Consider the following 23426-nt stretch of genomic DNA (forward strand, 5'->3'; position numbering starts at 1 on the left):
CCAAACTTTTACTGGACTCCTGACATTATCACTTTTTATATGATGACTCTGGATCATAGAAGAAACTACAACAACATGAAAAGTGGTCTTAGATTCAACGGCCATTTTGCTGACAAATAATTATTCCAGGGATCAATTAAGAAGCTAACTCAACCACAAAAATACAATTCATGGTTTCCTTTTATAACTCAATCATTCAAAAAAGAGTATGAAACTCTAAGCACTATGATTTGATGTAGTAGGAAATGACTCTGGTACTGATAATAATAGGTATTATTGCAAGCAATAGGGACTTGCTGATAATTCCATTTCTTTATGTGACTATAGTGGGGAACAAAATGGAATACACAATATGTAAACATTGGGAGCTCATGTATTAACTGAAGGGAATCTTGCCAATGCTTTATTGCTAGGTTGTAATTCTTTTTCTTTCCTAAATTCTAAATTTCTTTTTCTTTTCTAATTTTCTAACCTATAATCCTCTTAATATCCTGACTCCAATCATGGTAGGAAAAGCCTTCCAATTTTTTCCCCTAAACTTTTAATGACATGTGAAAATGCTTACGGTGTTACAAGGAAAAGAAAAAGTACATTTACATATGTAAATACAATAATATGCATATCACATTGATTTAATTTTATAATAACAATATACTACTTATAATTAATAATTAGCAATGTATAATAAAATATGCTATGAATTTATTTATTAGTTAAATGTTATATTATTGCACTACTTTAAAATATGTCACCGATTTTCCAATAAGAAATTATAAAAGATTAAAAAATGAATAAAAAATCCGCATCCAATTGTGGAAAAATATCAAACTCTGTCTTAATGACAAGACTCAGATCTACCTCCAAAGTGTTTTTGTGCCATACTTTATTTATAAAAAATGATAAAATAATAAATATTATAGATAAGAAATAGTGCATAAGAATAGCTTACAAGTAAACTTATGATTAGCCCAATTATTTTTTTAAATGCTCCTTTATGTATTTGCTCCAAATCACCCGCAATTAAAAAAGGTTAAACAAGTATTCATGTTCACATAGAACCCAAACCTATGTTCTTCCCAGCATCTTGTATCCTTCTTCACCTGCCAGAGATTAATTCCCTCCACAAATCTTTACTCTGTGCAGGATGTTGATACACCTTTCCATGTATTGATCTCTTTGAGTAGTCTAACCCATGTTATTATAACTTAGGGAGTTCTTTAGGAAAGACATAGAGAGTCATACAGATGAATGTAGATATAACAAGAGTACCAAATGAAAACTACAAAATCTTGAGGATTCTTTGAAGCAAAGGGCACACTAATTTCTTGGATATATCAAATGAGTGTCTTAAAGCATAAGGTATTAAAGACTGCTATAAGGTCTGCTGATTCACTTTTCCAAACCACTTAATATTTCAAATAAATAAATAAAAATATATGTATTTTCCAAAATCCAAATGGTCATGACCTGAGTAATAAAAAATAGGCCTAAACAATGAACAACTTTTTAAACAATTTTAAGTCCAGCAAAAATTTGGTCTTCAGAAAATGTACTTAATAAAAATATATCCGGCAGTCCTAATTTATTTAAATGAGATAGTAGAAATTTACATGGGCCTATAAAGTTGCCATTAATTACAGCTGGTGACAAGGAGAATTTGACTGAATATGACTAGTCTGAAAAAACAAATACGGTGTTAAATACAAACCAACAACAAAACTTTAGTGGAAAAGTATGCAAAATTTCTGTCACAATTTTTATATTTATTACCTTTTTTTTTGCTTTAGTTACTTAAGCAAACAACGAACATAAACTATTACCTGTTTCCTCAGAAGAAATGTTCTATCACGGTTAAAGAAGAAGTTCAGAACCATCACATGCCTTTTTGTTAGGTTCTCGCATATCTTTCAGATTAATGTCATTTGGCATTAATTACAGAAAATCTCTGCAATGTGTTATTCTAATGATGGCTGTACCTCCTTCTGATCTACTTAAATAAAATATAAATTTGTAATATCATGCCCTTAAATGGCAAACATTAAACTGAGCATTGACTCACAGGTTTAATAGCTTATGCAACACTATTTAGAAGCACACAAACGTCTTTAAGTGGGTATTCATACCGTCATAAATCCATCCAGCAAACCTGAATCGGGTTTCGGAGGAGCCTGTAACCGTTCCATCGACCATTTTTCAATGATGGAAGAAACTTGGGTATTTTCTGTATTCAATATTCGGAACCCTGTCATGTTAACACCGCTGTATCTGTAGGGCTCTACATCAAGAGCAAAGAGGTCCTGAAAGACAAAGTTCTTTGTGTTATTTTCAACAAAGTATATTCAAGGACAGATATAATTGAAAGCTCCTCATTCTTATTTCCTTTAGGATACTTAGCATTCTTACTTCTCAACTGATGTTAAACATCACTAATCTCCAAGCTTTTGATGTGGTCATGATTTGATTATACAAATACATGTGCTACTAAATTTAAGCCAACGGAACACAGGCTGTTTTCTTGCATAAGCTTACTGCTCCACTTTCAACTAGCCAAGGTGTTCTTCAATGGCCTGTTTTCTTGATTGGTGAGTGCCCTTTGGAGTTTTAGTTTGTTTTTAGCTTCTGTTTTTCAGAAGAAGGTCATGAAATAGGGCCTGCAAATAAATTGAAATTAGTGAAAAAGTTAAGCTTGGCCTGTTGCCTTGTAAAGGCCTTGCAGTTCCTTTATTTTATGTCCTTTCCAGCAACTTTATCATAAAGAACAATTTATTCCTATTGCTCTTTCCAGTTCGCATGTAGTGAATGCTTTCACTTTGCTTTTAGTTTTACCAAAAGGTTAACAGGTTGAAGCTATCTAATGAGGGAACTGGATGTAACCTTGAGAGCCTGCAGAATGTGGGACTTCTGCTCACTCTTTTGCTGGAATTATTGAACACTCAGATGTCATGGACAACACTGAGAGGCAAGGCACGATAAATATCATTGGTCCTGTTCACAACTTGCCTTGACTCCTATTGCTATACAGGCTAGACACTAAAAATACAATTAAGGGAAAGTAGCTAGCATTAGCTTGTGCTATGAAAAATAGTACCAATCTTCAGATTTTTATTTTTCAATATTTACAGTATGACAAAGAAGGTACAATATATTCGATATATGCAGTCAGAATACATATGCAGTATAGATTAAAAGATCAAAGTAGGAATGATACGTGAAGTGGAAGTCAGAAAGAAGATAGGTCACTTTCATTTCTTACAGTCAGGAAACCCTCACAGAGCAGATGGACTCTGAGCTGTCATGGAACTAGGATATGATAGCCTAAATATATGCCTTGTCATGTTGAGTATTTTAAATGGAAGGAAACTGAAAAAACTACAGAAATAAGAAGGTCACTTTCTAATCTCCCACCTTTATTTTCTGAAGAAGGCTATAAAAGAATTTCTTGACCCACATTGCTTAAAATATGTCCTAAAACTGATTCCACAAAGATTCTGTGTTATACCTGGAGACCAAAAAGAAACTGAACAAACAGGTTTCACTGATTCTTTTCCCCATTGCTTTATCACTGTCAGATAATAATCCCCGTTGTTCAACATACATCCATCCATACAACTGACCACTCCGTATCAAACCAAAGAATGTGGATAATTCCCCTCACTGAGCTTTCATTTCCAAAGGCTCCCAAAGCACATACAATTTATAATAAACCAATTTGTGTGCTTTTCTCTTGTTAATCTGAGTTTTATTACACGGTTTTACTATGAATCTAATGATGTTTGAGAAAAGAAAATGTTTTTTCCTTTATAGCAGCTGTTAAAGAAAGATCAGGTTATTGATAGGCAAAAAGGTGTAAAAATGTGAATAAAGCACACAAATCATCAGACATAAAGCGTTTAAAAAATTGACCTCCAGCCTTTCGTTGTTTGACTATAAATTGGAACCATAAAAGCTAATCACAGGGAAAAAACGGGGGAACCTCAGGTTATACTCAAAGGCTCTTTACTACAAGCTAATATATTCTTTGTATCCTAAACTAGTTATTTCATTCTTTCCCCTTATTGAGACACGTGGTTTTGTTGTACTTGAGCTGTAATAGCAATGAAACACAGTTTAGTCAGGAGGAAAACAAGCGCCCAAATGGGGTGTCAGCGGTGGCAAGGCGAGGATTTAACCACTAGGCTATCATGCTGGACCCAGAATTTGTGCTTTTCTAAACCATGCTTTTAAAACAAACTAATTTTAAAACCCAGCATAATCTTACAGCTCTTTGAAGAAATATAAAAATATGACATGTACATTTCTAATCGATTTCTGAAATATTATTCAACATCATCATTTTCACACCAAGAGTCTTCAGTCCTTTCTGATGCTAATTTCTTCAGCATTTTTAAAATGCAATAAGGTGTAACTGAAAAGGTGTCAGTCATACTGCCTATACTAAATCGAAAACACATTCAAATATCATATCAAACTTTGTTTTAATCAATTACTCACCAGTGTGGTAAAGATGTAATGATAGTATTCTGTCATCATTCCCATAGCTAAAGCCTTAAAAATGAAAAGGATCAGTAAGCATGCTATTGTTAAAGGTACACATTTTATGAAATACATTATGTCCATAAGACATATGAGAACAAAATCACAGGATCAAATGAGGAATCAACATACACTACTCATGGTACATCAAATTGGACTAAACTAAATATTTTCCTAGTAATTAAAGATTAGCGGCTACTGAAGGAATTTTAAAACTATCTTACAAGAAAAGCTATTAATTCAATGTTTGCAGTTGTAAAGCTTAGAGCTTTACAAAGGATAGGAGGCATTAAATCTGACACAAAACCCCAAATTAACACATCTTAGTTCATTATATTTGTAACGTCTTCATTACAAATTCCATAATGAGGAGCACCATTTTGTTTCTGAGAACAATACTGTTGATGAAAAACCAAGGCAAAGACCAAGGCCAACAGGAGGTTTTTGTTTTTAGCACTTAAGAGACAATTCCTTAGCAGTGGTGAAAAACAAATAATTGATTCATATTTTCAAAAAGTACAGATAATATATATATATATACTTTTTGCAAATTGTTGTATTTTGTTTCACTCTTCCAAAGTGCTCATCAATTGTAGACTATCAGTGCTAAAAGGAGTCTTGGATTAGAACTTCAAATGATACAAAGTGTTTATGTCATCTTCTCTCCTGTAGTCAGAGAATGTTTCTAAAATATCTATTCAGTAAACAATAATTAGCAATTTAAAAGAGCATCATAGGCATAAATATGCTTATCTCTTTAAACATTTAGCATTTCTACACATTGACATAATCTCAAATGTTTTTTTTTAAATAAAGAAATATACATCGTGTCAACTTTTCCTATATTCACTATACTATGCAATAGAACCCTGGGAACTTGTTATCCTAAGCAAAGCATGAGGCAATTCTTGGTATTAAATATTTACTAAATTATCTATCTTTTTGAAAAGAATTCATTGCTTCTAATGGATTTGTGCAAAAGCTTCCTACTTTCAGGACCACTAGTATCAGTTGGGTATTATTCTTGCCAATGTTTTTTACTTTATTTAATGAATTCAACAAGTTTAGAAATAAAGACAAAGGTAATCGGCAGGAATGAAAGGTAATTCAGATGCAAAAACATAAATAACACTTATATAATGCATATAATGTCTAAAATGTGTTAAGGATTATTCTAGCACATTACATATTTAAGCTTCATTAAAAACCCTAAGAATGATATTTTATTGTTGCAGTCATTTTACCTGTGAGAAAATTAAGATAAAATTTTTTTAAAGTAGATAAAATTTCCAATCTTATGAGACATTGAGTATACCTGAGTCAAATTTAGTTTGGAATATATTTTCCTCCATTTTACAAAATGATAGTATTTTATATCCCCAAAGGTCTGGTTCAATTAAGAAGCTATGCATTTAATTCTATGAAGTATGTTGGGGCAGTGCTGAGAGTCTTCTCCTTAACAAATCTGATGGAGATGAGATCATCTGGAATTGAAACAAGTCAACTGACTAGCACAATCAATTTAGCTCAAATAAAAATAGTCAGCCGGTGGGCCTCAGGATGTGGTGTCTTGCTCAGGTCCCGACTCCAGCCACCATGTGCACATGGTGAGCTGTCCCCAGGCCTGCATGGGTTTGGGGGCTGCTTCCTTCAGGGTGAGTACACTGAGGGGGGGAGGTCTCCATGACTGGGTAGGTCCGGGGCCCACCCACTGCCCTCAATGGGCGGTGAACAGGATTGGGGAGGGGTGCAACCTTGGGCCTGGGGGCTTAAACTTCTGTCAGCTTCCCGGCTGCTGGTGGGCTCAGGATGTGGCGTCTTGCTCAGATCCCGACTCCAGCCACCATGTGTACGTGGTCAGCTGTCCCTGGGAGGCCAGTGTGCCATTTGGTGCCAGGCTCTGCCTGCTGGCTGCCCGGCTGGGAGCTCTGGGGTTTTGGTTCTTTGAATCGCTGCTTAGGTAGCTCCAGGTTGATCCCACTGTGTTTCTGGGATTCCCTATGACAGTAACTCTTCGTTCGAAGAACTTGTAATCACTTAACAATGCTGAGCACTAAACACCAATTCATGCAAAAGCTAAGGGTCGGGGCTTGTCCAGAAGAATATCCTATTACCTGACATGATGATGGATCAGCAGACTGGTCACATTAGGCAGGGCCATAACATTAACTAGCACTAGAACACCATATCCGGGGGTAGATTCTGTGGGGGATGTGTGGGACACACCCTATGGAAGTTCTAGCCCCACTGGTTTGGGTGGTGATGGACTAAGCTAGGTGTGACCAAGGAGCCTGCCATCAATCACAGGTAAAGGGACCCGCAACAGTCTGGACTGGTCAAGGCAGCAGCACCCGAATGTGCATCCTGAATAGGGTGTGGGGTGGGCCGGGCTGCAACATTCACCAGCTCATATACGGTAAATGGAAGGCCAGACTGCACCAGGCACTGGCCCAAAACCCATTGGCATGTATGAGAACTGGGTCTGGGAGTGGATCAAGTGGAGGAACTTGGGAAACTCCCCTGGCGAGTCAAGCTCCCGCCAGTGAACATGTAGTCCAGACCTGGGGGTCGGACAAGCTGGGCAAAGTAGCTCCAACAACAGTTGGCTAACGTGTAAATTGATAATGGAACAGGATATACTGGGCAGAACTGAGCAAACCTTAGCCTACAAGCAAAACTAGAAACCAGGATGGAGCACAGGTCATACCGAGCTAGGCTCTTGCACCTACTGGTCTGCAGGAGTCAAGGACGATAAGCCACAGTGTCTAAGGCAGAGGCCAGGACAAGTGAGGGACTGAGCCAAGCTGAGTCTGAGCAACCACTGGCATGCGTGTGATCTATGGCTGGGAATAGGCCTGGTTGGGGAGCTAAGGAGACACCCTAACTGGGTTGAGGTTCCCACCAAGGGGAGTGTGTGCTGGAATGGGGCTGCATTCTAACCAGGAAACAGTTGTGGTCTCCCTTGGCACTAGTGTGGACAGGGACTGGATGCACCAGGCCAGGCCAGATCCCAACACCATCTGGTGTCCTGGAGGACCAGGGTAGATGTGGGACTGACTAGGCTAGGTCTCAACCCCTACTGAGCTATGTGTGAACTGTATGTGGGTATGGACGAGCCATAGCTGGGCTGAAACATCCAACAGCAAGTACCAGAATGGGTTGAAAGCCAGCCAAGAAAAGCCACTGTTCCTGCTAGGACAGGAGGTGAACTGAGTAGGGCTGGCTCATGGACCCCCTGGTATGCGCAAAATCTGGCATTCAGAGGGGTTCTGATGGAGGAGCCTGGGCAACTCCTCTGGCAGGACATAGACCCTGCAGGTAAGTGCAAGAAGCATGATAGGAAACAGTCCAGAATAGGTTACGGAAAGTTTCCCACTGGCACACATTCGGCATGGGTCAGGGGCAGACCAGCCTGAATCAGTTCACGTCATCCACTGGCAAATCCGAACACCAGGACAGAGTGTGGGTCAGGCCAGGTTTGGTCGCAACAAAAAGCAGTGCACAATGTGGAATGCCAAGGTGAGGTTGCCTGTACTAGATGTGACCACAGCACCCAACCAGCACGTGTGAGAACCAGTAAGGGAGGGTGCAGAGCCGGCAGGGGGATTAAGGGGTTGGTCCCCTCGCTGGACAGCTACTCACACTGGAGAGCGTGGGCTGGGATGGGGGCAGACCAAACTTAGCAGGGCTACAACACCTGTGCGCCTCCTGTGGAATAGATCGGGGAAAAGCAAGGCTGGGCTGATTGTTCCCACTGGTGCAAGCATACATTCGAGTGGGTGAGGGTTGTTTGGGCTTAGCCACAGCATCAGCTGGCAGAAGCTGGCACTGGGGCCCATTTCTGTCAAGTCAAACCACAGAACCACTCAAAGAGTGCATAAACCAGGATTGAGGGAAACCTGGGAGGGAAATAGTGGGCTCTTCCCTCTTGGGTTACTACTCCTGCGGGAGGGCACGAAAAGTAGGACAGGGGCTGGGGTGGCTAGACAGAGGCACTCGACATCTTTGAGGGCTGGATAGTTGAGCTGGTTAAATGGAACTAAGCTTTAATACCCATTGACAAGTACAAGAGCCAAATGAGATGTGGGACAGACTGGACTAGTCTGCTATACATGCTGGCAAACCAGGGTAGGGGACAGGCCTGGTGGGGGTTATTGCGGGCCGCTCCAACTAGGGTGCAGCTCCCACTGGTTTATGTGAGGGCCGAGTATGTGCTGGGCAGAACCAGGCTGGACTGCAACACCCATTGTTTCCAGTGGAAGTCGGGACTGAAAACAGAACCAACCCAGCAATTGCAACCACCAGCTGATCGGGGTGATGGACTGTGCCAGGCCCTGTGCTTGCTAGAACACACAAGAATCTGGTCTGGAAATACCACAAAGTTTCTTTGGGGATCTCCCCAATCGTAATGCTGGACTCAGAACGCTAACCAAGAAAAGACAGAAGACAGAACAAGTCAATCAACCACCTCAGCTATTTGTTGGCAGCGAAATACTGGGCAAATGGAGACTCTATGATGGACTATGTCAATCAGTGGATTCTTCAACGACCTCATCATGCTCGGAGTGGCGAGACTGGCAGCGATTCATAACTGATGAACTATCAAAACCACTTGAGCAAATATCTCAGAGCATGCCCCACATCTGGGACCTGGGGCGGGTGGGAAACTGGGTGGGGCTTCTCCCTCAATATCCCCCTTTCCCTCAGATACATGAAGGAAACAATATGGAAATAATAGTCTTACCCACTTTCCTACAGCCCTTGAACCTTTTTACTGTAATTAACTATGTAAAGATTGTCAAAAACATAATAAAAGAAAAATCTTAAAAAAAAAAATAGCCTCAACTCCGCTCACTTTTAACAGTGTTCAGGCAAGAAATTTTCAATTTTATTGTCAATCAATATTTAATAAAAGCTCAGTTTAAATAAGCCAAATGAATCAAAGAAATGAGGCAAGCCTGATCAGACCCAACTCTCTTTCTACTTTTGATATTGATTTTTGGTGAAGCCAAACAAGCTGAAAGCTCCTCTGTTTTTGTTCTTCAACTCCTGTATCATGTCTTTAGAGTTCCAAGATTAGTTAAGGTTGAAGAAACTCAAAAACATTTACTTAAATCATAAAATAACTTCATATTGAATACACAGCTGCAGGTACTAGAAGGAAACTATTTGCTTTTTTTGAATTGCGTTTATAATAACTGAAATCCATATTTGAGATAAGTGCAATCTGGACTAGCTAAATTTAGAAAGATCATAAAATACAAGTTCTGCCAGTGTTAAAGAAATCTCAGACAAAGCATTCTGTATAATAAAGTCATTCTGACTTTACCTTTCATATTTGCTTTCATTTGCAATTTACTAGATTTCTAAACATACGTATTTTATCTGTCGCATATACTTAAATTTTATATTCTTATTCTGTAAACAGAGCCAATTATACAAACAAAAAAAAGGATAAAATAGCAGGTAAATCTAATGGAAAGTGAATCCTGTTATGGGGCATTGTCAACTTTCAGTCAGCAAAACGAGTTAGAGTTTAATCTTTAGAGCAAAGATAGATGACCACTTATAAACTTGTCAGAAGCAGAGAAAAAGCAGATCAAAGCTTGCTCATTGAAACCGAGTGCTACTCAGTCCAGGAACAGAGCATTTTCCATCTCTGTGTAACCAAAATGTAATAAAAAAATCAGTAATAAAAAAAATTAAAACCTGACTTTATAATGTTTAATTTACTGAACTGTTTTGTTCATTACATGAAATTTAAAATTCTAAGACTAGAACAAATAAATAACCTCACATAATTTACTACCCAAACATAAAATGAGAGCAATTTTCTATATCCAATTAAATATTTTACTGCGTTTAAACCAGTGTTGATATTGGAACACTGGACAAACATCTGCTTAATAAACTAACCATGTTATAACAGGCATTTACTGTTAGTAGTTTCAGTTAATGGCATATAATTTGACATCTGCATCTGTGTGACACTCCAGAAGAGGCAATTTATTATATACATAGAAATCATTCAGTTGACTAATCCCAAACCAATCTAATGTCAATCTAGTTACATTTAAAAACTATAGGAACAAAAATTTTAAAAAGTAAAAGTTTTGTTATTATGGTATGCTTCAGGCTCTGCTACATGGTAAGCAAATGGTCTTGTTTAAGGCATTTAATCTACAATTCTAGTTTTTTCATCTGTAAGATATGAAATAATAATAATTCCTGTTACCTACCATGCTGTTAGATATAACATTGAGGAGATTTTGCTGCGGCAAATTCATTTGATTGATTCAGAAATATTGTTTTAAACAGGCAGTGGTTTATCCAGGAATGATTATTTGTTAACATCATTGGATGGGATATAAGCCCCTCAGCTACTGCTATTTGACATCACTTCTATTAATCATTCTGAGACCAAGTAAGAACTTATTTTATTGCTTGTGGTGATGATATAATAAGATCAGATATGTAATGTATCACACTGTGGACATTAGTTAAATAGTGAATTTATTTTATCTTTGATGTACTGACTGAATAGTACCAATCAGTTGCTTTGTTCATTTCAAACAAATATCAATCTCAGTAAATAACAGTCTTATTAAAAAACATAATAGTTCAGTCATTTTAATATACAAACTGCAACCTGTTTGGAAGATTATCAATACTTACGTTACCCTTCATGTGAGACAATTAATTAGAAGTAATTTTCAAGTTTTATTTAATAATGCTGTATTAAATATACGATATTTAATTTAACAGTCAAGTATGAGCTTGACTGTTGAAGGAGTTGGCATCTTAATTGACTATAATAATATTTTATTTTTTAAAAATATAAAGCGAGTTTACAAAAAACCCCAAGAATTTGACTACTTTAAGGTTACCTGTTTTAAAATGCCTGCTGCCATTTCATGGCTACAGTCAAAGATTACATGGAACTCCTTTCCTCTTTTCATTTCTTTCAGTAAGGGTTTTGCATCTTTTGTATCAGCAGGTAATTGACGAATTTTAAGTCGAAGATTGTACCTTGATGGAGCTTTGATGAGCTCTTGCAAACGTATGAGACCTTTAATTTAAAGAGAAAAAGAGAACATCAGAGATAAAAGATCTCAAAACTCCCTATCATAGTATCCAAATTAATCATCACATAGAAATGCATTTGTGGTAATAGCACTGAAATTATTATTTCAACAAAACCTTAGGTCTTCTGTAAAATTCTAAAAAATTAGTTCAGATTATTAAATAGTTTTCAAGTGATGATTACAAAATTAATATATAAAAAGATGTCGTATAAAGTATATACTTCCATGCACCAATTGTGGAACTAGGGGGTTATTTTTTATTGACTTAAAATGATTCTTATTTAACACTTTCAATGCAATTATACCTGCATAAACACCTTTCTTATATTGCATATTTTACATTTATTGTTGTTTAGTTTCAAAATCTTTAGAATTCTTAAGAGACAGTAATTATGCTTCTAGTTTGTGTTTAACAAACCTGTCATGAACATAATCCATGTAGCTACTTCCTGTTATTAAAACTCTGATTACATTTTGTATTTCATTTCTAACTGGTGAATAACCTGTAAAAGTAATGTGGTGATTATGTGAGAGTAAAATAATTTTCCTAAATAAATAGGTTCTAAACAGCCTGAACCATAATTAATTAAGAAACAAAATTGGCATTTTTTGTGGTGGGTTCTAACATCATCTCCAGAAGTAAATATATAAGTAAATATAATTGAAATAGGCATTTCAAGTAAGCATTTTTCTAAAGAAGTAACTCTGGGGACCAGTGCAATAGCTCAGTGGCAAAATCCTTGCTTTGCATGCACCAGGATTCCATATGGGTTCCTACTCATATATCAGTTTCTCCATTTTTTTCCATCTCCCTGCTTATGACCTAGAAAAGCAGTAGAGGATGGCTCAAAGCGTTGGGATCCAGAACCCACATGGGAGGCCCGGAAAAACCTCCTGGCTCCTGGTTTCAGATTGGCTCATCCCAGGCCAATAAGGCCACTTGGGGAATGGATCAGTGAACAGAAGATCTTTGTCTGTCTCTCATTGTCCCTACAAATTTGACTTTCCAAATAAAAAAAAAGTAGCTTTGGATTATGTTTCAAAATATATCAAAATAATTGGTATATTTTCAATGTCTCATAGAACTCTAAAAAATTTTACACCATTGGAGACAAATTTTTATGCAATACTCAAGTAGTGAAACCTGTTTCAGCACTTACAAAAAGACCAGTTACACAAGTCACACAAAATACGATGAAAATACAAGACATCACCCATTTCTATTATACTTTTGTCTAAATTGATTTCTTTTTTCCTTTTACACTTCTTTTGCATTCCATCTCATCTGTAATTCAATTTATCTATTTCTACCTTTCCTTTATATAGCCAAATTCTTTAATATTAGTATGGGGAACATAGTAAAGAAAAATATTTATAAATAACAAATCTGAACTCTGTATCATTTTCTGTGTGTGTGTGTTTAAATGAACTCTATTTAAAGCAGAATAGAAAAAAAAATAGAAATTGCCTTACTAGGACTAAAAATCTATTGTTCATTGAAGTAATTTTTGAAATCTTGAAAATAAATATCTGAGTTCAGGACTTCTTAAAATTTATTTATTTATTTATTTATTTATTTATTTATTTATTTATTTATTTATTTACTTGAAAGAATGACAGAGTAAAGGAGAGAAAGACACGGAGAGATGCTTCATCCACTGATTTGCTCCTCAAATTACCCCAAAGGCCAGGACTGGCCCAGCAGTCGTGATTTCATTGGCCATGCCAGGTGAGTGACAGGGACGCATTACCATCTTTCCAGTTGCATTAGTATGAAGCTACATCAGACGAGGAGCAAACAGGACTTGATCTGGCACTTTGATTTAGGAGAAGGCATCACAGGCAGGGATTTGACCTGTTGTTGCACAATACCAATCACCAGGGCTTTTTCTATAAACCGTTAAATAAATAATAGGTTCAAAATGTGATGATACAGGCATAACTTCTAAAATAGAAAAATCATCAACTTGATGAATTTTCATTATTTTTGTTGCCAAATAAGATAATTAAAAAAATACTTGGAAAAATACTGTCTCATCAATTTTGCCTTGTTGTAAAGTTATTTTGGAATGTCAGCTTTTAAAATCCTACTGTCAGACAGTATAAAACTATTATCCCATTTGCTTTTAAAGATTAAATACTTATTAACAGCAGTAAAATACCAAGTAATTAATTAATACTTCCTGTATCCACTACATGCTAGAAATCACTCTAAGGAATCATTATGTGTAACAGAAGAGCAGCTATTAACACTGAACCACAGAACACTTATTTATAACACCTGTTTTATCACAGTAGAGTTTAATATGATGCTATGACATTATCAAAAAACATATAGAAAGTAATACATTTCTTTGAACATGGTAACAATCTGCTAATAAATCAGAGTACATTAAAAGGTAATAGTATTGCTTAAATACTTTTTGTAAATAAATCAAAATATTCTTACAGAAAGGCTGAATTTCCAAACTTTAGGCATAACAGTAATCTCTGAAGCTAGACACAATCTAAACAACTGATTCCTACTTTTTAGAGAAACATTCTCATTCACAAATATTTTTAAAAACCTTCTTAGGTGATTTCCTTGCACATGAAAGAATAGTCACTTTCCAAAGGTGTCCTGGTTTTAGATGAATGTGAGTTGAAAGCCCTCTTTTGAATGACTTTGGCATAATATTCCTAAAAGATAGCAATTGTTTTACATTAACTAGTAATAAAAAGACCAACAAAGCATGAATTCAAAGAAAGATTCCTAATTTTTCCACAGAGAAAATTGAGTCTAAAAACAATAAACACAACTGATTACAGAAAAAAAGATAAAAAAGACACCTCATTGATGAATATATATGTATGTTTTTTAAAAGATACTTTACTCAAACATGTACTAAATTCTTACTGTAGCTCACATATTATTCTACACACTGGAGATAAGGCAGAAGACAAAATAGACAAATTTCTTGTCCATACAACACTAATCTATATAGAAAAAATGAAGGTTATAAAACAAGAAATTACAATGAAGAGTGATAGGAAGCTAACATTAGAATAAAAAGGGAAAGAATGTAAACAATGAGTAAGAGATGAATTAGGTTTCATATACAGGCAAAGAGGTGAGAAAGCATCCACAAAACACCCTAAGGAGGGAAAAGGAGCGTTGACAAGTTCAGTTGGTGAAGTGGGCATCAGACTGCTGAAGAACTCACAAATGTCTATGAAGTGCTGAGACCTTAGCTTAAGAGTGGTGGCACGTGCCCACTTAGCGTATTTCAAAAGAATCATTCAAATCATGGAGGACAGATCAGAAGAGCTAAAACAGGGAAACAAAGTATTAGGAGGTGGTTGTAATAATACAGGGGGGTAGGGAAGGTAAGATACAGTTATCAGGGCAAGAGCAGAACGAAAAGAAGTGCACAAAGCAGAGAAGTGTTTGTGAGAACAAATTAAGAGTACTTGATGAAGAAGAGAGCTTAGTAAGGGAAGTTTCTCAGATTTATTGTTTCAGCACCTGAACAGAAAGGGTGCATTCACTGGTGCTAAATCATGAGAGGATTTATGTCGATTGAGTAAACATCCATTTTTCAAATATTTCAAGAAGGCTCTTTTATTTTGTGAGCCATGTCAAGTTCTGCTAATAGGAAAATAGTTATCAGCGAATACTTTTTTAAAGGTGCTATACTGAGTTTAACAACATAGCTGAGTTTGAAATCATGGTTGAACCTGGCAAGTACAATTTCAATAAATAGGGTATTAGGGGGCCTTCAGTAGAAGGCAGTAAAAAAGACACTTCCTCAAAATCATCTTCATGTGTTTCTGCAACATAGCTTAGTATGTAATCTTATTGTATCTACCTAGCTCCTTCCTAATTCATCATCAAATATACAGGATATCTTAGATTGCACTAAATATATTGATTAAATGATAGCTTACTTTTAGTGCCTATTAAATGCACAGTGGCACTCTACACCCTGGCATCCTTTCAGAAGGAATCTGAGGTTCAAGTATTTTCATAATAATATTAAGAGATCATTTGGCCTTTTACATTCATTGTTTCATACACATACAATGGAGTGTTCCAGAGGAGACTAGATATATGATGTTACAATAAAGAAGGAAAAAAAACATGAAATTGCAGCTGTCACTTATTAAACTAAATATTTTTTTTATTTTGTTTTAATTAATATTTAGCATTATGTGACAGTTTCATAGGCTTTGGGAATCCCCTCACCCCTCCCCACGTCCCTCCCCCCTGGTGGATTCCTCCACCTTGATGCAGCATTACAGTTCAAATTCAATCAAGATTCTTTCCTTGCAAACATATATTAAGCATGGAGTCCAGCTACTTATTGTCCAGATGGGTTGAACGGTTTCTTGGGGAGACCATTTCTGGTCCGAAGTCAGAGCTGGTAGAATATCATCATAGTCGATTAAGAGTCCCAATATAACATCAACAGCATACTGGTTACTCAAAACTATGTCAATTCCATAATATTAAACTAAATATTAAAGAGAGTTATAAGAATGTAAATTAATGTTGCTCTACATGGAGTTTGACTTCCTGGCCAAAAAAATATGTCTTATATGTTACTTTGTGCAAGGAGTTACATTTCTTGTCTTTGATTTCTTCTTCTCTATAGTAGTAAAAAATTATTTATTTACACATCAAAAAGGAACTTATTAATGCGTGGTGGCTTGTCATTGCTGTAGCACTGATTAACATGGATAAGACAGTCATATTTGTCTTTGTATAGTACTAAATCTTTTCTCATAAGACATTCTGATATTTATTTAGATAGAAAACATCAAAACTTCAAAGACCATTTTAAAAGATCACCTGAGTACCAGAAGTACAGGAATTACAAATTAGCCCAACAGTTTTAAATTGAAAAAACTAAATTGACTCACAAAAATATAAACTGTTTAGGGGATAATGTCCACAAACACTATTTTCACAATTTATCCTAATCATGAATACTGCCAAGTATTTCACATCTTTTAAGAGTACATGTGGACAGGCAGCTGAACTATCACATACAATAAATGTTTACTAATTCCATTCATATATATGCAGCCCTTCTAGCATTAATGGAACAGACTTCACTTTGTCAGTTGCTCTAGGAAATGATTTTGAAGACTGAAAAACTAAATGAATACATGATGTGCTAGGATAAACTGCCATCTCCTACTAGCAAAAATTTGACCAAAGTGCTGTCTCTGCTCATTCCTTCAACATACTTTTTTTTCATGTCTAGTAAATTCAAGACTTTGTTTCATGGATAAATACAAAAAATAGAATAATAGTATTCATTCAGTCTTCAACTGCGTAACATACAGTTTCAATCTGGAATTTTTCATAATAAAGTAATTTCCGTAACGCTTCTTCAGATTCAATTTTTTTTAACAAAAATGTTTTAGAATTTCAATCAGAGGAGAGGAAAGAAATCTAGAGCTGTGGGAATGCTGAGAGTAAGATCAGGATTTTTATATTTTTGCTTTTTATTACCTCTTGCCTTTAGGGACTCTTTTGCTTCCAAGTCTCCCTTGCTTTGTTATGTGATGCAGTTTCTTGTTTTTCTGTATTTCTTTTTTTGATTCTTTCACTTCCACATTCCCTGACACTTACACCAAAAAATTCCTGTCTGAATTTTTGAAAGTTCCTAAAAAGTTGGTAGCAAATAAATTTAAAAGATTAATTCTGATGCATATGATTTTTGAAATACATATATAGTTTTCTTGATACTACACATTTTTGCACAAAATTTTTATGACACCTTATATTATTTAGAACACCTTAAAATAATAGTGGAGGTTTGGCAAAAATAGACTTTCAAGGCATTTAAACAATGGTTACCTAACTAACTATTTTATGTGTGATGTATAATGACACTCAGTAACTGACTTTACTTAACTGACATTTTTATAAAAAGGAAAATAGACATAAATAGCAACACTGTCTTTCAATTACCCTCTACATGTCACACTGTGGATGTCTAGCCATCTTTCCACCATTCCCAACACTAATCCTTTAGAACTTACCTATGTTTCAAAAACACTAGCTTCAGAAAAGATTAGATAAGTAAAACCTATCATACAATAAATTATTGTGCATGCTTTTTAAAATAATAGAGGGTTTTTCATTTTCGAACTAAAAATAAATCTCTCCAGATAATTGAGATGGGTTACATATAGTCATGTCCTCCAGTCATTTGGTCAAAATAGAGAAATAAAAGGACTCATCTCTGAGGTAACACAAAAGTCCAAAGTCTATTTTGTTGGAAATGTGGTTAATACAAATAATTTGCAAACAGCAGCTTTCAGAAATACTGTTTACTTGAGCAATTTTGGCAGCCAGTTAAGTTATTTAATGACATAGTACAATTATAACTCTTTAAAACAGCCTTTTAATTAAAATGCCCCCTTTTCCCTAATGTAATTAGTTTATGTAATGATAATAAAAAAGAAACAATTTGCACAGATGGATTCCTAAAAATCTTCTAACAAACAAGAGCACTACATTGCAATTATCCCCCTATTTTGGTAGATGAGTAACGTTCTATTACCTCTAATTCCTTCACTGAGAGTACATTATCGTTTTCCTCAGAAAAAAAAATTATTTTTTTGACTTCCACATATTTAAGCTGAAATTCAGGTTTGTCTTTATCTTACAGGTACAGAGGTCTAAGCTGCTCTTTTCAGAAGGTGCCATCAATTTGGCTCTTAAGGAGAATCCAGAAGGAATCATTTATGCACACTCCAGCTGGCATTCTCCACTACTAGGATCAATCACATTACCTCTCCAGCAGGCCTAGTTTCCCCTAGCCTCAGGAGGGGAGCCCAGGTTCCCTGCAATACCCAGATATCAATTTAAGTAGTCTTACAAACTAGAGCTTTGCCACCTGGCTTAATCATCAGACCTATTTATCATTTTAGTTAATGTGATCTTTGTGTAAGCTCAGACTCCCAGTGAAAACCATTGTATTATAAGCCATGCAAAACTGACTAGTCTGCGGTCAACGTTTCATTGTCACTGCCCCCACGTTTTAGTTGAGAAATGAGAATTCACTGAAGAGTTGAAACTATGGTATTTCAAGGAATTGTATTTATTAGAATGTCTTATTTAGGTTATAGGCATGTTTAAAGTAAATCAAATAGTATTGTGTATGTGAATTATAGATTGTTCAAAGCATGGTAATGCTATAAAAATAAGGAAAGAAATTTAAAAATGATTTTTGATGGAAGTGCACAGACACTGAAAAATATGAGGGCTCCAAATTTTTATCAACCATTCATCTCTTATAACTGAGGTGAATTTGCTCAATAAAAAGAAGATAGAAAATAAACTGTATGTTTTAAAAATAAGGGAGATGAAGAAAAATAAAAGGAAGCTTTCAAAGTGGTTTTTAACCTTCTCAGAAGCATGAAAGAAAGCAACACAAATTAAAATCAAAGGGTTAGACTCCTTGAAACATTCTCAAATCCTAACTCTAATCTTATAGAAAAAAATTTCCTGCTCTCACTTTAAGTTTTATTAATTTTTTAAATGTGCTGCAACTAAATTCAGCATTTAACATTCGTAAAAACATTTTATCTTGCTATATTGGAAACTACCACTTTGATGTTTTAGCAAATCCTTTCAGGCTTATTTCCAAATCATGCTTAATAGGTGACCAACTTTTATCTACGAACACAATGGACCAAAATGTCATGGTCTCTCAAAACTGGTGAATACAAAAACCTTCTAAGTAGTCCCTTATATATTTGCACAACCAGCAGCTGTTCATTTCATACTTCTGATGAATGTCACGCTCTAGAAATTCTTAAAACAGGCAAGTTAGATGAAGAAATCAGGAATACACAAAAGAAGGTCTGACTCATGACTGGATATCAGGAAAAAAGTTACAAAGAGCAGTACACAAGTAGCTGTTTTTTTTGTTTGTTTTCATTTGAAAGGGGTTTATTTCTGGTGCACACACATTTATTCACTGTAAAAACACATATGATACATCATTTACAAGAAATAAGGTTCTATTCAAAATAATAGACAAAATAAGCAAGTTTCTTTGAAGTTATTCTAAAACATGAAATACTGTTGAGACCATTATTTTGTTCACTTGGCAGAAACATGAGTCTTAATATCTGACTTCAAGGAAAATGAATCGCAAAAACACATTTGGGGCATTGACTTCTGAATCTCTAGGTCTCTAGGGAGTCACTGTGCCTTCTGACAACCAATGTGACCACAGAGAGTTTTATGGAAAACAATTATTTATGGAAAAAATGTTTTATGGAAAACAGAAAACAAAACTGTCCCACTGGACCAAGTTTCAGTATTCAGGAAAAAGGAAGTACCAGGCACAATTGGAGCAAAGTAAGCAGAAAGTGCCTGAATTTCTACTGTGTTCTTGAGAGTGACTCTAATATGGAAGGTGAGTTCATACCACCCTTTTGGGCAGGAGTTGGGGAAGGAAGGTGTCCACCTGGTCACAGGAATAATGTTATATGTGTCTGTGAATCCAGTGGAGAAATGCTCAAGGAAGTATACCCAGCTTGACTACTCCTATAAAAGTCAATGCGGGGGCCCGGAGGCTTGGCCTAGTGGCTAAAGTCCTCGCCTTGAACGCACTGGGATCCCTTATGGTCACCAGTTCTAATCCCGGCAGCTCCACTTCCCATCCAGCTCCCTGCTTGTGGCCTGGGAAAGCAGTCGAGGACAGCCCAAAGCCTTGGGACTCTGCACCCATGTGGGAGACCTGGAAGAGGTTCCTGGCTGCTGGCTTTGGATCAGCCCAACTTGGGCCATTGTGGCGTCTAGAGAGAGTGACCTGGTAAGTTAAAGATCCCTCTGTCTTTCCTGCTCTTTGTAAATCTTTCAAATAGAAATAACTAAATCTTTAAAACACACACACACACACACACACACACACACAAACAAACCTCTGGTTCTAAGTTCAATGTGTGCTATCATCAATTTTCTATTAAAATGTTTCAGTTTCTGAAAAGCTTGTAAAATTAAAGTTGCATTTTAATTTCTGATTTCTACTCACATTTTCTTGCATCCCAATCATGACAGAGACACAATATTAGTTACTGATTTCAGAGCTATGCTTACTGTGGGCACAGTCATATTAAATGGCTTTGTTGAAGGCTGATCCAGCAATACACCCATACTATCATTTAATTTTTCTTTATCGTGTCCATATAGGTCATGCACACAGGAGACAAATATCAAGAGACACAGTAAGTAAAAAGTTTGACAGTTTGTTGAAAAGACAGTTGCATTTGTCAGGGCTCCCTTAATAATACACATATGCTCAATTCATATTACACTACACCAAAAAGCAACTCCCTCTCTCCCCAACTGAAAATAAACTCCAGAAAGTACTGAAGCCAGGAATTCTTTCTTTGTTGCTTGGTTCTCATTTCCTCTGTTACCTAAATTATTCATTCACCTTTTTCCACTTCGTAGCACATACGATTGGCAAAAGATCCTAATTGTTAAAAGTTCTGTCAACATTCTAGGAAGTACTATCTCTGGTCCAGATGGAAGTAATTTCATGGCGGCAGAGTAGTTGAGGATTGATGCCTACCCCTATGGAGGCAGTTGGCAGTGGGAGGAGAAAGTGAGCCTCACTTGAACCATGGAGGCTAAGAAGATTCCCCAGAGGTGATTCTGGCTAGACAAACACATAAACAAACACAACTCATGCATCACAGCAATGTTTCACAGATAACTGCACTTTGGCTTGTGATGACAATTCCAAATATTTTGACAAACAGTTGCTTATAGTGAAAGTCACTATGATTTTTTTTTCAGATCAGGACTTACTTTTAAGAGTGAAAGAAACCTATCTAAGTGTTTAATTTTGGACCACTATAACAAATGTAAACTAACAACTCTTATGCAGACCAGTTCTGTTCCCTCCTCTCCTTACTTCTGAACACAACACATCTGGTATCAATGTCCCTAATTCACCCTCAGTGTTCATACCTCATTGTTCAATTCTGATGGCTACACTGCAAGCTCCTTTGTCAACCTGCTCACTTGTGCACCTGTTCTGACATTCACCCTGCCCTCTCAGCTTGGGATAACCCAACTTCAGCTCTCCAGACAGTGACTGATTGGGTACCCTGCCGTCTGTTAATCCCCACTTGTGTCCAGATCAGTGCGATTATGAAGCAGCAAGCGAACCCTCACAGCTCTCATTTTGGCTGTGCCCCAGGATGCCACTACCATTGGTTTTTACCTGCCACAAAATATTTCAAATATGGTTTGCAGATGGCACTGATGACACAGCATAAGAAGCTGTGTATGACTGGACCTTAAGAAATAATAATGACCAGAACCTCCATGTGCTGATGAGAATGCAATGTAGAATGTGATTCTTCAGGAAGTCAAATACTATTTTATTTTTTAATCCAGAATAAAAAAACATTAACACCAAAGATTTCAGTGATTTTATTCACTGAAGATGCAACACATCTTATGACTGGCTAATAGGTGTGAATCTATCAAGAATATGACAACATATGCTGTGTGATTTGAATTAGGAAATGTAGAAGTGAAACACAAAATGTAAAGAGGAGATATATTCTACTGTGAGAATACAGGATAGTATGCAGTTAGACAAATTTTCTCCAGTGAATTAGATAAAATAATGCAGGCATCACCAAGAAATAATGAAAGTAGATGGAAGGCAGAATGTCTAAGATTTGGCATTGAAGTGAAGATGGGTAAATTTCATAAGGAAGAGGAAACAGCACGTATAAAAATCCTTGACATGAGAATATGATACATTATAAAGTCTTGTGAGTTATTTAGTTGACATTGACAGAGAATCAAGCATAAGCAGTTAACACAGTAGAAGGTGAAGATGGAAGAATAGTAGTACGTAAAAAACACCAATCTATTAGACTGTACTTTCTGTAACAAAGAAGTTTATACAGGCAGGTAGTTTTGCAAGAATTCAAATTGACTTAAGCAGAAGGAGACTTTTTAAGAAAAATTTAGGTACTTTCAGGAGACCCTGGTGAGTGAATTGAATAAGTCCTAAGAAGCCAGTGTGGTGATATAGCATGCTAAGCTACCTCCTGTAATGTCAGCATTCCATCCAAGTGCTAGTTCTCCCATTCAATTCTCTGATAAAGGCTTAGGAAGACAGTGCAGAGTGGGACAGTGCTTGGGTCACTGCTACCCAAACCGGAGTCCTACAAGAAGCTCCACCTGGGGAGTGAACCAGCAGATTGAAAATCTATTTCTTTCAGATAGAGAAATAAATCTTAAAAAATGATGCAGATTGGATTTATAGAATTAAATGAAAAGAATGTCATATTTACTTTTAAAAAGGAACCAGAGACAAAGAAGAATAAAGCTAAATTAATAATAACCATCTTGCATGTCTTTTGTGTGTCTCTGCTTTACTCCTTCATTTCTAATTAGACGAGATTTGTCTGGTTTGTCATTTACACATAAAACCATCATCTTCCTTCAACTTCTGAGTTTATTTCTTGTAGTTCGGCAGCTGGCAGAAACCAAATAATCTCTCTTCAGCGCAACTCATATTCCTGGAAAATAATTTAATTTGTCCAGCTGCATTAAACTTTGCTCTAGTTAAGTACAGCCAAGGGCACAGATCTGCCTTATCAACAATATGTGGAGGCATCATCTCTGTGAGGAAACTAGAATAGTCTATAACTTAGTGGTTCAAGAATAGTTGTTCACAGTATACATTCCCCATGAAGCTTTTCAAGATCCCTCATCTGCATGAATTTAAATTTTTTGCATCAAAATAAACTTATCTTTCAATTTAAAAT

At 36.2% G+C, this 23426-nt stretch overlaps 1 protein-coding gene across 6 annotated transcripts in view; it reads right to left on the bottom strand.

Moving 5' to 3' along the window:
• The window catches only part of GRIK2 (glutamate ionotropic receptor kainate type subunit 2), a 610542-nt gene that overhangs the window by 341200 nt on the left and 245916 nt on the right, over positions 1–23426 (bottom strand). For all 6 annotated transcript variants that reach the window (XM_058660446.1, XM_058660434.1, XM_004580353.3 and 3 more), the window contains 3 exons: positions 11421–11602; positions 4492–4545; positions 2124–2297 (listed from right to left, as the gene is read on the bottom strand). In XM_058660446.1, the coding sequence (XP_058516429.1) occupies positions 2124–2297; positions 4492–4545; positions 11421–11602 (410 nt within the window). The remainder of the gene's footprint in view (positions 1–2123; positions 2298–4491; positions 4546–11420; positions 11603–23426) is intronic.

The sequence above is a fragment of the Ochotona princeps genome, chromosome 1 (assembly GCF_030435755.1).
Source record: "Ochotona princeps isolate mOchPri1 chromosome 1, mOchPri1.hap1, whole genome shotgun sequence".
Taxonomy (NCBI): Eukaryota; Metazoa; Chordata; class Mammalia; order Lagomorpha; family Ochotonidae; genus Ochotona; species Ochotona princeps.